The 14016-nt window shown below is 52.5% G+C and overlaps 1 protein-coding gene across 2 annotated transcripts; it reads right to left on the reverse strand.

The window, feature by feature from the left end:
* Positions 1–659: 659 nt before the first annotated feature.
* On the reverse strand, positions 660–12916 carry PCYOX1L (prenylcysteine oxidase 1 like). 2 transcript variants are annotated; one of them, XM_001503777.5, is made up of 6 exons: positions 12521–12916; positions 8477–8683; positions 6905–7079; positions 4918–5129; positions 2078–2218; positions 660–1613 (listed from the first exon to the last, which is right to left on the reverse strand). In XM_001503777.5, the coding sequence occupies exons 1-6, from the start codon at positions 12630–12632 to the stop codon at positions 949–951; spliced, it is 1512 nt and encodes a 503-aa protein (XP_001503827.2). In that variant the 5' UTR covers positions 12633–12916; the 3' UTR covers positions 660–948. The 2 variants fall into 2 exon arrangements, with proteins under 2 accessions (XP_001503827.2, XP_070089131.1); XM_070233030.1 differs by having other exon boundaries at positions 8477–8844; positions 12521–12683.
* Positions 12917–14016: the final 1100 nt, after the last annotated feature.

Raw genomic sequence — 14016 nt, forward strand, 5'->3', positions numbered from 1 at the left:
CACCCCAGAGCCAAATTTAGCAGGTCCGGGAGGAACCTGAGCACCTGCATCAGATTAACCTCTGAAAAACTATCCCAACACCTTCTTTCCTTCCTATACTCTCCTGGGGTGAAAGTTTGGGGGTGAGGTATGACTGCCCTCTGCCATCTGGGAACTTGCCTTCTTACAAGACAGATCCATCGTATTACTCCTCAACCCTTGCCTAATGAACAGAATGGTTAATTTCTCCAGGTGCCAAGGAAAAACTTTTCTCTTTCTATGGCCTGGTATGTTGCCCTTTTCCCACTGTTTGCCAGGAAGCTCGGAGCTATACTGACAGCACTGCTGGGGTAACAATCTCTTCCTTGGGTCCTACCACAGTCATCTTCCCCAACATGCAGTGTTGTTGAGAGGTTTGGATGGTATCTAGTAAGGTCATAACTAGATACACATCTATCAAGCTGACAGTAAATAGGAGCTATTCTCATGTCTTAGGTTTTCTGATCTTCCCTACTTTATCTGTAAACACCTGGTTACATGTTTCATTGTAGGTGCTGCCTCAGGTACATTTTGAGTAGGCAGTGAAAAACAATACAGAAATTGGATCCAGAGTTCTCTGCCATATATTCCCTCCCAAGGTTATCCTTGTCTCCTAGTTAGAAAACCAAGTCAGAAGCAGCTTGAGAACATGGATTTTTATTTTTTCTTAAAAAAAATAAATAAAATGAATACACTGGCTTGACTTTTCTTCCCTTCTCTTACTCTCCCCCTTAGAAAGAAGCAACCACTGTGAGAATTCTAAGATAGAGGCAGAGAGCGGGACACCTGGACCCACGCTGGAGGGAGGACACTCGACACACGAGGGGTCAGAAAGAGGCTGGGTGGGTGAGCGCGACCTGTACGGTCTTGGCCACTGTGGGTGATCCACCTTCAGCTGGCGATGGACATTCCCAGGCTCGCCCGGAGCCCTCACAGTTCTGTCTTCACCTTGTGCATCAAATCCTTTTGGTCAATCTTGTCTAGGTCCTGGTACCAGCGGTTGTAGGCCAGCAGGGCCACGTTCTTGGCAGCGACAGCCATCACCTCCACGGAGCTGGCTGCCCACTCCAGGGCAGTGAGGTGGAAGAGCTGGTCGTGGAGAGCGAACCGCGGGAGGGTGGTGCGGGAGCCGTAGAGGGGGTGGGCCTGCCACTCGGCTGTCTGAACTGAGTAATAGGAGCGGAAGAGGGTCTTCAGCTGGGACCGAAGGAGGGGCTTGGGGGACTGGACTCGCCAAACAGCTGCCTCCTGGGGCTGCTTCCGCCGGAAGTTGGCCGAGATGTTGACGGGACAGATGTTGTCCAGAGCACAGAAGAAGTTGGGGAAATCCGTGGTAAGGATGCTGGCAAAAGGGAAAAGCTTAGGGTCGGGGAAACCGAAGTAGGAAGAGTTGAGGTAGCCGTGGACCAAGGAGACGACGGTGGGCTGGAAAGGGCCCTGGACAGCATCAATGGGCGGGTCGAAGCCTTCAAAGGTGATGGTGCTGCTGCTGCTGTTGTCCAGGTGCAGGGGGGTGGCGATGACCACTATGTCGTAGAAGTCGGAGCCGTTGCCCACCTCATTCTCATACTCTACCTGGTATAAGGCTCTCCCTTCTGGAAGGAGAGAGAAGAAAGCACAAAAGTCAACTTATTTCTTGGCTCCTACTCTCTGATCTCCTCCCATCTGGGGCCCAGCATTGAGGGTACGAGACCCTGGGTGCAGCTAGGCGTCCAGATGCTGGGTCCTGGTCTTTCCATGCTGGTGTGGCTGCACAGTGAGCACTGGACTGGGAGTCCAGGAGACTCGAGCTCTTTCTCCAGCTCTGCCACTGACAGTGGCTCGAAGTCCTCAGTGGCCAAAAGAACAGGGCTAGATTAATGCAAGCCTCAGCTTTCTGGCTCTGACATTGGGATGGGACAACAGTGCCCTCTGGCGTCACTCGGCAGTGCTGGGGCTTCCCGCTGGTTTTTTGGAACCACTCCCCAGCAGATCACAGACTGGGATTTAGGGACAGAAGAAGTGGAAGTGTTCACTCTCTAGGAATGGAGTGGCCACATCCCTTGCTCTGTCCACTCACCTACAGTGTGCAGGGTCACAGAGGTCACCGTGGCGTGGATCACGTTGGCTTTGGTGAGCTTCAGCAGACCGGAACAAACCAGCTTGTTGCCTCCCTCCACAGACCACAGGCTGCCTTGCGCCCCGGCTAGTGCCATGGCTCCTGGGCAAAGGGGTAGGGCGGCCAGTGGGTTCTCAGAACCACTGGGCAGTGGGGCTTCAGAGTCCAGCACCATCCTGGCCGGGCCTGCCTCCCTCCCAGGCCAAGACTCCTCCCAACCATGGGCATGAAGAGACCACACACACACACACGCAAATAAATACAACAGAATTCACAATGCCACGAAGTGAAAACGTTATGCTCAGTGCAAGAGCCAGCTACAAAGGAACACAGATTTTAAGCTTCATTTATGCAGACTGTCCAGAACGGGCAAGTCCGTAGAAACACAGAGCAGATTCATGGCTGCCTAGGGCTAGAGGGCTGGGAGGTGTGGGCGAAGTGAGGATTAAAGGTATGGGGTTCCTTTGGGGGCAATAAAAATGTTCTAAAATTGTGCTGATGGATGCACAACTCTGCGAATATACCCCAAACCACTGAATTGTACACTTTTTTATTTTTTAAGGTATGCTTTTTGGTGAAGAAGATTGGCCCTGAGCTAATGTCTGTTGCCAATCTTCCTCTTTTTTTTCTCCCCAAAGCCTCAGTACATAGTTGTATATCCTAGTTGTATGTCATTCTAGTTCTTCTATGTGGCAGGCATGGCTTGATCAGTAGTCTGTAGGTCCTTGCTCAGGGTCTGAACTGGCAAATCCCGGGCCACCGAAGCGGAGCACACAAACTTAACCACTCGGCCACGGGGCCAGCCCCTGAACTGTACGCTTTAAATGGGTGGAACTGTGTGGTGTGTGACTTATCTCTTGAAGGATACACACCTTATACTGGAAGAGTGAGCAGGGAAGCCCCCTTGTGGAGACACTAGGCAGGACCTGAAGGCTGGGGAGGAGGTAGCTGTGCCAAGAGGCAGAGGAACAGCATCCTGGGCACGTGGGAGGAGCTCTAAGTGTTTGGGATCCATCAGTAAACAAAGGAGAGAGAGGTTCTTGCCCTTGGGAAGCCTACATTCTAGCGGGAGGAGATAAATAAGTAAATTAAATAGTCTGCTGGAAGATGATACCTGAAGGGTGGGGGGACTGCGACTGCTGGGGGCAGGCGGAGGGCTAGGATGTGATTTACGTCTGGGTGTGGGGTAGCTTCAATGGAAAGGTAACACCAGCACAGAGACGCGATGGGGAGCGTGAGTTTAGGGTGCCCGTGTCTCAGGGAAGAATGTTCCAGGCAGAGAGATGGCCACACAGAGGCCCTGAGGTGGGAGGGCACCTGGACGCTGGAGACTCAGCAAGGAGGCCAGTGTCTGGACCGGGGTGAGTGAGTGGGGAGGCGGTGGGCCCAGACCATGTGGGGCCTTATAGGCCACTGGGAGGACTTTGGGTTTTATCCGAAGGAAAGTGGGAGCCCTTATGGAATTTTACACACAGGCCTCACACGATCTTTTGTTGTAAAAGGGGCGTCCAGCTCCTCTGTTGAGAATAGCCTGTGGGGGGCAGGGGGCAGGGGCACCTGGCAGGAGATTTGCAGTAATCCAGGTGAGGGATGCTGGTGGCTTGGACCAGGGAGGAAGCAGTGGTGGGAAGCAGTCAGATTCTGGATATACATGGAAGAGAGAGCAGATGGGATTTCTTGACATACTATGACGCGAAAGCTATGAGAGAACGAAACGAGTCAAGGTTCTGGCCGGAGCGACTGACAGGAATGAGTACCACCCGAGCTGGAAGACTCTGGGAGGTGCAGGCTCAAGGGGGAAGGTCAGGAGCTCAGGGGTGGACATGCTGAATTTGAGATGCCCATTGGCCCTCCCGGTGGAGACATGGGGTGGCAGCTGACACGTGAGCCTGCAGTTCTGGAGAGAGCTCCGGGCTGGAGGTCATGTTTGGGAGTCAGGTGGGTGGAATGTAAAGGCTTGAGACGGGCTGAGCTCATCACCGGAGCATGAGCAGCTGAGAGGAGAGGACAAAGGACTGAGCCTGGACCTTCGGTGTCATGAGACTGGGAGAAGACAAGGAGCCCACCGAGCAGGCTGGGAGGGGGGCCAGTGAGGGCCAGCGCAGCTCTTGGCCTTGAACGCCCCTCCCCACCTGGCAAAATCCTACTGCATCTTTCAGGCCCAGAACAGTCTCCACGCCTCGGGGAAGACACGCCCTGAGGACTCTTCCAGGCAGATTAAGTGGTGACCTCTCTTGTGGTCTGTGGGGTGGCCCTTTTGTGGCCTGTGAGGTGACCCTCCTGTGGCTGGGGGGTGGCCCTCTTGTGGACTGGGGGGTGGCCCTCTTGTGGTTGGGGGGTGGCCCTCTTGTGGTTGGGGGGTGGCCCTCTTGTGGCAGGGGGGTGGCCCTCTTGTGGCCTGGGGGGTGGCCCTCTTGTGGCTGGGGGGTGGTGGGTTGTGCATGTGCCCACTGGCCCCAGTAATGAGCTGGGAGGGTTAGGGGCTTTAAAAGATGAATACCCAGGGGCCCAGAGGCCTCAACAGGGCAGTTCTTGAAACCAATCCAATCGGGAGTGGTAGAAACAAGCTGGACCTAAGATCTGAGCCTTACTTTCACTGTCTGTGAAGTGGGGTGAATACCACCTCCCACCAGCTTGGAGGATTGATGCCAGAATCAAATGGGGTTGGGGCAACAAAGTGCTAAGGCAACCGTCACGAGCCGGGTAAATGTGAGGTGATTACAAGAGCCCAGCCCATTCTGGGCACTGTGGGCTGGGGAAGGGCAGGCGGGCAGGCAGGCAGGCTGAGGCCGGAGGCTCACCAGCAAAGGCGGGCATTGCTGCCGACTGGCCGTAGCTGGCCCGCAGAACGGCGGAGACAACGTCGTCGATAAAGCGCTGCGTGACGCCCACCTGGAGCAGGGACTCGGTCACGGAGCGCTGGGTCATGTTGATGAAGGCCGACTCCCCCAGCGAGTAGAGCAGCTCCTCCACGCCCGAGAAGGCATAACCATGGGCCTGGAACTTATAGATCCTGGGAGACACGCGGAGCTCGAGCCCTTGTGCAGAAAGGTCTTTTGGCTGACCCCCTGCTACCGGGTCCCTGCACCTGGGAGGCCCAGCAGGGACCCACCCTCCTCTCCATGCAGAGGGCTGGGAGAGGAGGCTGGTTATGCTCCCCTTGGCCTGTTTGCTGGCCGTGGGGGGCCTGTCCCACCCGGAGGGGCGGCACAGAGGGAAGGGCAAATACCCCGGAATCCCTCTAGACCTGTCTTCACATCACTGCTCTGCTGAATGACAAGTGCGTCGTTTCTCTGAGCCACTCCCTGCCTGAGGTCACAGCCCTCTTCTCACTCAGCTGGGACTGCCAGGCAGTGGGCCACAGCCCACCCCTGCAGACACTTCCCTTTCTCCAGCAGCTTCGGCTCTGCCCTGGCTTCTAGGACCACACTGGACCCGAGGGCAGCTGCCTCATGCCAAAGTTGTCACCCTCGCTGCGAGCCCTGCCTGTCCTCTCCGCTGGCCCTATCCGAAAGGGCTCCCATCCTCTCCTTGAGTTCACATCACGTCCTTCCCTCCAAGACTCCTCTACGCTCAGGGATGAGCATTTGCCTGGAATCACCTGCTGATGGATTTCTGGATGAGCTGGCCTTTGAAATGTTGCCTCTGCTTGGGCTGCTGTGTAGACATCTTGAGTTTGGTTATCAATGGGACACCTAGACGGAGGTGTGCAGAAAGCAGTGAGAAATGTAGGTCTGGAACTTAAGGGGAAAGTGGGGTTGACAGGTGGAAGCTGTCTCCCACAAAAGGGAGAACTCAGCAGTGTAGGTCTGGATCAAATTGACGAGGGAGAAAAATGTAAGAAAGAAGAAAGGGGTAAGGACATAACCTGTGGGGGACGCCTGGAGAAGATAAAGAAGCAGCACCATAAAAAGCATGGTTATAGAAGTGGGAAGAGAAGAGCAGTGAAGGAGGCCTGGAGGCCACCCTTGAGTGTCAGACACTGAAGCCTCTGCGTCTGGGCCAGGGAGCAGGGAGAACCTGCAGGAGGGACTTCGGGGGCCAGCTTGGGTGCCAGCTTGGAGAGTGAGTGGATTGCGAGAAGTGGAGAGCGTGGCAACAGACCACACGTCCTTGTTATCCAGGAGTGATGGGAAGGGGGCTGGGACCCAAGGAGGAGAGAAGCGGGGAAGACATGTGCTTATTCTAGATGGGAAAACTAGGGGATAGCAGAGTTTGTAAACGGGTGGTCCACATGCTGCATGTGGCCTACAGATGTGTTTCGTTTGGCTTATAAAATGAATTGGTTGCATACATTGAAAAACTAGGACATTTTGCATATAACTCTGGATTTCCAGATTCTTCTGAAAACCTGGAAGATCTAGCCACAGGAGGTGGGCGTTCCCACATGGCCACAGTTGGCTCTAGCAGAGCTGGCTGCCCCCTTCAGATGGGGCCCTGCTCTTCAGGGTACCCCACTCCATACCCTTCTCTTCTGCCCCCTGCTTCACTTACTCATATCCCAGGTTGGCCCTTGTGGGTGGCCGAGTTTGTGACTAGTGCTTTTATTTATCTGTTTAGCAGAGGGAAAGAAAAAGCTAGTGTGACAATACTAGAGACCAGAGACCACCCCTGCACCACATAAGTACATTCCTCACACTTGTTCAGAACCTCGACTGAGCTGTGCTGGGTTCTCTCGTCAACAAGTACCTTTTCCTTTTTGAAAATGTATTGTCAGGCTGGTTCCTTCCCCAGCTCTGTTCCTCGTTCCCTCGGGAATGCCCTCCCCACAGCTCGGCCCAGCCCTACCTCATGAACTTCTCCATGACCTCCTCCACCCACATCTGCAGCCGCAGGAAGCTGATGCCGTAGTGCCACCAGAGGCGGAAGAGGTTCAGCAGGTACCAGTCCGTCTCCTCCAGCACAAAATGCTCCCCGCTGAAGATGGCGCTCCTGCCCACCACCTCTCGCCGGTGCCTCAGCCCTGAGGAGACAAGGAGCCCCTCAGGTCCCCTTCAGAGCACCCCCAGGAGCTGATGGTGCCCGAAGCTTACACTCGGGGCCTTCCTGAAGGACTGGCTCCATTAAAGGGAATACAGACACTATGGTTTGATCATCTGTGCTGCTTGTTTAAAACAGTAAACAAAGGCACTTGGGAAAAGTTTGGCCTGGTTAGTCAACAAAGAAATGAAAATTAAAATAATGTACCATTTCCCTTTTTTTAAAAAACAGGGATCTACTCAGTCACAAATGAGGGGAATTCAGATTTCAGCCCGCAATGTCTGTGGAAAGAGTCACAGCTCCCTGCAACCGGCCACACACTACCACTGACAGAGCTTTGGGACCTGTGCCTCTCGCTGCATCCTCTTACAGCCCAGGAAGAGGCAGAACCCCCAGGGAATGATGTGGAAACTGAGACTCGGAGGTTATAGAACCTGCCCCAAATGACAGGTTTTTGTTTCTTTCCCTCCTATTCCAGTCCCTGAGCCACTAAGTTTCCCTTCCCAGAGGCCACCAGTGAGTATATCCCTTCAGAATCCTTCCAGAGACATTTTGTGCAAACACTCACAAATGGGTATGGGTTACTGCTTCCCCCACCCACACTATAGACTGCTCTGCATCTCACGGGCAGACTGTGACTTGGAGATTGTTCTATCCCAGGGCATCAAGGACTTCCTCCTCCTGGCTGCTCAACAGTGTGCTGTGTACTTAAACGATAATTCATATAATCTCAGATCCCAGTGGGCGGGCAGGCAGGATGTTTCCGACCTTTTGCTCTTACCAACAATGCTGTAATGAATGACCCTGTGTGTATGCCACTTTGCACACCTCTAAGTACACCTGTAGGATCACTTCTGAGAAGCGGAATTTCTGAGTCGAACAGGGTATGTATTTGCGGCTTTGACAGAAGCTGTCGGGACTGAATCCCAGCCTCTCACTCATTAGCTGCACGGCCTTAGCCAAGATGTCTACACTTTCTGAGCCTCAGTTTCTTCAGGAGGAGATACAATACCCATCTTGCAGGCTGGTAGGCAGGATTAGAGATAAGGCCTACATATAACCTAGAAGGATGCCAGCTACCTGGGAATTACGCAGCATGTGGAAGCCATTATGATTCTGATTAGTAAGAGGCAGCAAATTGAAAGGGAAAGAAACTGGCCTAGGAGTCAAACCTGAGTTCTAATCCTGGCTCTCCAACTAACTCACTGTGTAACCTCAGGCAAGTTCCTTTCCCTCTCTGTTCTCAGCTGTTTCATCTGTAAAATGAGGAGACTGAGCTACGTGACCTTCCGGCCTCGACCGGAGGGGCAATCTGGGAAGGGCCTGATGGCTGCCACCACCCCGGGCGCTGGATGCCGGAGCCCCCGATGGTGCACTCACCCAGCTGCTTGACGAAGTCCTGCATGTGCAGGCTCAGAGAGTGGAAGCAGGCGGCCCCACTCTCGTAGTGCTGCTTGTTGACTGAGATGGTGGCTAGACGGCCGCCCACAGTCCCCTTCTCGTACACGTCGATCTGCACGCGGGGGCCGAAGTGCTGCTGGAGGAAGTGGGCCACGGCCGAGCCCCCGATTCCGGCCCCAACCACGGCTGTCAGCAGGTCCAGGAGGCAGGCAGGGGAGAGACAGAGCATGCGCGTGAGGCGGCCGGTCATACCTCCTCAGCCTCCTGGGCAGCGGTTCCCAGGCACTTGCCTTTCATGGGCTCATGACCTCCCCAAAAGCAAATGTGCAGACTGGTTTTTAGTGAAGCTGTTAATGAAGAGCAAAGGACAACCTGAAAACTGCCACCTACTGTCACCCTCATTTCATAAGGAAAAAGGCACATTAGCAGCAAAAGCACAGGGAAGAACCTCAAAGTCCAGGACGATCATTTAAAGAGAATAAATTTTGTTTTATACAAACTCATTACATTGTCCCCATTTTTATTTCACTATGAATTGGTGAAAACCTGGTCACTGACAGGTACTGTTAGGTTAGACGAGTGTTTGGAAACCCCTCCTTAATCCAGGGGTCAGCAAACCACAGCCCACGGGCCACATCTAGGCAGATGTCTGTTTTTGCAAACAAAGTTTTACCAGGATGCAGCCACACTCTTTCCTTATCTTATTGTCTATGGCTGCTTTCGTGCTAGGCAGAGCTGAGCAGCTGCAACAGACACTGTATGGCCTGCAAAACCTAAAATATTTACTCTTTGGCCCTTTACTGAAGAAGTCAGCTGACCCTCAGTCTAGTCCAGCCTACCACCTGACACTTAAATAATTTCTACATCTGTGTTTGCCAAGACTGGAATGTACCCTGTGACAAGTTGATCATTACCGTACGGGGAACTCTATTCCACTTTGGACTCTTGTGACGAAATTTCAGCTTGTTGGGGTCTTTTCATTCACTGTCCTTTCTACCCCTCCTGCATTCCTGTTATTTGCAAACTTGTTTCATATGCCATCAGTATCGTCATCCAAGCCACTGATAAAAATGTTTCAATGGGCAGGGCTCTGAGGTGCTGCTAGGAACCATGGTCGAGAGAGATACTAATCATGAAATAGCACTGTGAGAGGGCAGTAAAGCAACTATGAAGCTACTGAACCGGACCGCCACACTACTCACAACGTTTACCCACCATGTATCTGAAACATAGCTTTCCTCTCATCTGACAGTCTAGTAACCCTATCCAAAAAGAAAGTGAGATAAATCTGGTCTGATTTGTCCTTATTGGACCCATGTTGGATCCTAAGACCACCAGCTCCCGCCAAGAAGGCAAAATTACAAGGTTCATGACGATCTGACCTCCATTTACTTATTCCACTCCCTGGCCCATCCTCGCAATACTCCACCTTCTTGTCTGTCTTGACATCTGCTGGGGGCCAGGTGCCTTTGCTCTCTCATGCCTGTCCTGGTCCCTTTGTCAGGAATGCTCCTTCACCCTTTGCCTCGCTGACTTCTATGGCCCTCACATGTCATTTTTAGCTGGCTTGCCTGACTCCCCTAAGACAAGTCAGGCATCCCTCCTGCATCTTCCAGCAGCACACTCTCCCTACCCCTGGCCTAGGCACACTACACTCAAAGGGTCTGTTTAAGGACTGAGAGCAGGTCACTATGCCCCCAGATCCTAGCAGGCAGTAGAGTTAAGTATTTGTCACATCTTCAAAGAACAGACCGCTTCCTCCTTCTCAGTGTTTACAAAGCTATTTCCAAGAATGCCCTTAACTTTTTAAACCCAGTGTGCTCCCCTCCCCTCCATTTGTGACAGAGCCCTCAATTACCCATTTTTCCAGAGAAACTGATATCCCAAAGCCTGGAAGCTGCCCAAGGGCTATGGGAAAGCAGACGACCTCGCCTCATTGAGAACCAGCTCATCCAACACCTGTGAACTGACACCCACTCTGGTCTATGGCAAGATGAGCTCGGGCACAAGATGAATCACACAGGGCTCCTGCTCTCCTGAGCCCAGGCAGGGAGTGGGCAGACAGACTCATGCACGATTGGCTATGACAAAGTGTGACCAAGTGTCACAACAGCGTTCCAGGGAATCCTGAGGAAGCAATGAATTCTGCCCGAGGATGTGGAGGCACAGGCTTCCCAGGGGAAGTAATGTTTGATCAGGACCCTGGAGGACAATTGGCTCTGCCAAAGAACAGAGACACGTTCTCCACAGAGAGAACAGCAAGAGCAGGGCAGTGTGCGGAACTATGGGGGAGTTCAAAGGGTCCAACGCCACCCCGAGGTGTTCAGATCTGATCCTGCCGCAGTCTGAGGGTTAAGCCTTCCTAACAGGAAGCTCCTCATTCTTGTTGTGGGTAGAGTCCAAACCTCCAACAGCAGACAGAGGCTCCTATCAGAGGACTAGGGACGATCAGGAAAGCTACAGGCAGCTTGGCATTGCCAAGTGTTCTGCCCCGGATGACCCCTGAGGCGATGTGGGCAGGGTCAGCTGGAATGAGGAGAAATGGAATTTCTGCATTGCCAGAAACGGTAGTGCTGGGAGGAGGGGCTGCCCCTTTCCCAGCGGTCAGTGTGCAGTGTCCTGCTCTGCTGCCCATTCCCAAGAGACAGGGGAGTGCCCTGTACCTCTGGACACTGCCTGCCTAACTCTTCCCCATCCTTCACAGCCTGGCTCAAAATCCACCTTCTCCATAAGGTCTTCTCGGACCACTAGCCCTCAGGATTCTCTTTCCTCTGAAAACCCTGAACTCTCAGTCCCAAACTGACTTCTGGCATGCTTTAGTCTGTCTTAACCCTTCACGGTTTGAGCTGTGGTTCTGTAACCCAAGAAGCTTTAGCACTGCACTGGCTGCAGGAAGTCTGTGGTGCTCCCACGGGACATCCCTCCCTGCCATCTGGGGTGCACAGATCGCAGATTAGTAGCCTAGGGTTTCCTACTTCCCCACCCAGATGCCCAGCATCTCTGCCTATGGGAATTTATATGTGAGGGGTTTGAAAATCTTTGAGTCACGTAGAGTTAAAATGATAACCATTAAGAGGAAAAAACTGCAAACAAATATGGAACCGCTAGTCAATGATATGCACGATGACGTATTTAGCAAAGAGTCCTGATGTCTGCAATTTATTTTGAAATGCATCAAAATGTCCGATGGATTAATGGATGTGTGACAGGTATGTGATAAAGCGAGTAGAGTAGCAGTTTGTTAATGGCAGAATCTAGGTGGTGGGTATACAGAGGATTGCTGTATTATCTAGTTCTTTCAACTTTTGTGTACGTTTGAAAATTTTCAAAATAAAGTATTGGAATAAAAAACAAAAAAATAAAACGGCTGCTGTTAAAAGTTCCCCACTTGGTCATTCAGCAAATCTATCCCCAGCAGACTTACCATGGGTTCTGTCTCTGCTAGGACTGTCTCCTACCGTCCCTGAGGTGTGGCCTGGATGTTACTTCTAGGAAGCCCTCCAGAGCGAAGGAAGACTGCGGTGAAGTGCCCTTCCTCTAGATCAGGGTACTTTCTCAGCCTTGGCACTAACTTCCCTGTATTGTGCAGTCTCTCCTCCAGACAGGAACTACGGAGACTGTGCCTGCTACAGACGGCCCTCAATAAACCTTTGTGAATGACATCGCCCAGACCCTGGCCTCTCCGTCATCGGGGCACCTGGCAAAGAGCCAGGTCCACGGCAGATGCTCAAAGCCTCTGGACCTTCCAGTGACATCAGTGGCCAGTCCTGCCTCAAGCCTCTTTTCCGTCCCAGGTAGCCCTCGACACAAGCCCATGCCACCCTCCTCATCAGCACCTTGCCTGCTGCGGTCCCCTTCCTCACCCAGTCGCAGTCCCTCGTCTCTTCTCCACCCAGCTTCTTTCCGGAGGACCTCTCCCTCGCCCAGCCGCCCTCCCCATCCCCCACCCAGCTGCTCTGGACTGAGAACCCTTTTCCCGCGCAGCCCTCCCCAGCTTAGCACGCCACCTCGACCTCCCCGCACCGATTTTGCTGGGCCGGGCATCTCCGCCTGTAGAGGCGGCGGCGAGGAGCGCGGCCAGCGCGGCGAAGAGCCGAGCAGCGCGGGCCATGGCGGGCGGCGACGGGGAAACCATGCCGGGACGCGGGTGCCGGCGCGTTGGCGCCGGGCTTTACAGCCCCGCCCCGGCTCCCCCGGCCCTTCCGCCTTCCAGCTTCGCTGGTCACAGGCTCTCATTGGACGAACAGCCGTCCCTCTCCAGCACGAGAACTTCATTAGCTGCATCTCTCTCGGGGTAGGCTCTGTCATTGGCAGCTTCCCTGTCCCGCCTCCTGGATGCGGGTTCCTGATTGGCTGGCTCGTCCTGCTCTGTCGCAGGTGTGCGCGCTTCGGGTGCTCAGCATCAGCACCAGGGCCCAGCTGTGGGGAGATGGATAGAAGGGAAAGAACGGAAGCTTTGACGACCACGGCTCAAGTCCAACCTCTGAGAGTTACTAGCTCTGTAAACTGCCTTCTCTGTGTCTCATTCAGTTTCCCTGCCCTACCTTTCTAGGTGGTTTTGACAATCACGCGAGATAAGGTATATGAAACAGCTTGGCAGTGTCTGTAAGTGCTAGAAATTGCTGACCAACCACGCAGCCAGGGAGGCTAGACGCAACCTTATGCAGATGCTGAAAGGAGGCCAGATGCTGAAACGAGGCCAGATGCTTTCGAGACTGCTGTTACTTATATGCAGTTGCAGTGTTCGCATACAGTTTATATCACTGCCTTTTACTTTAAAAACAAAATGGGAAGGGTTTCAGCCACTCTCAGAGGGAAGGAAAAGTGGGAAGGAATAAGTTCCCATTTTCATCCTCTAAGAAAACAAGAACAGCTCAGTGTAGCTGGTTTATGACACTGTGAAGGACAGATTTCCTCTAGCAGAAAATAAAGTTGGGGATGAGTTTCAGAATAAATAAGGAATCCCTATTTATTCAGATTCTGGCTGAGAGAAGAAACTGAAGAGATTCAGAGAATAGTAAAAGAGCAAATAGCTGGGGTTCTAAATCAGCTTTGCGGGTCTTAACAGGGTCAAACTAGATTCCTAGTAAAGTGGTAGATAAATAAACATGCATTTTTATAAAAAATCTTTTTGGCAATGTTTGTGTCAGAATGCAAAGTTTAAGTTCATTCCCAAGGACTCAGGATAGTCCCTTAAATTTTTTTTTTTAAACAAGCGTTCATTGATCACTTTGTGCCAAGTTCTCTCATGTGCTGACTTTTGTAGGTTTTTTTGGTAGAGTAAATCATATTGACCAAAAATTCAACTTCTTGAACTGCTTTTAATTTTAGAGTCCTTGGTAACTCTAGAATCTAGAGCTCTTTTCTTCTGTTAAGTTCTTCCAGTCCTGCCACACACTGACATTGTGTGAGCACATCAAAGTTGTAGGGCAAATTAAAGAGCTGTAAGAGGAAAAGCAAAGAGGCACAATTCTGGTGGCTGAGGTGCACCACTACTACTGAGACTGGGAGTGAAGTTT

Source organism: Equus caballus, chromosome 14, assembly GCF_041296265.1.
Source record: "Equus caballus isolate H_3958 breed thoroughbred chromosome 14, TB-T2T, whole genome shotgun sequence".
NCBI lineage: Eukaryota > Metazoa > Chordata > Mammalia > Perissodactyla > Equidae > Equus > Equus caballus.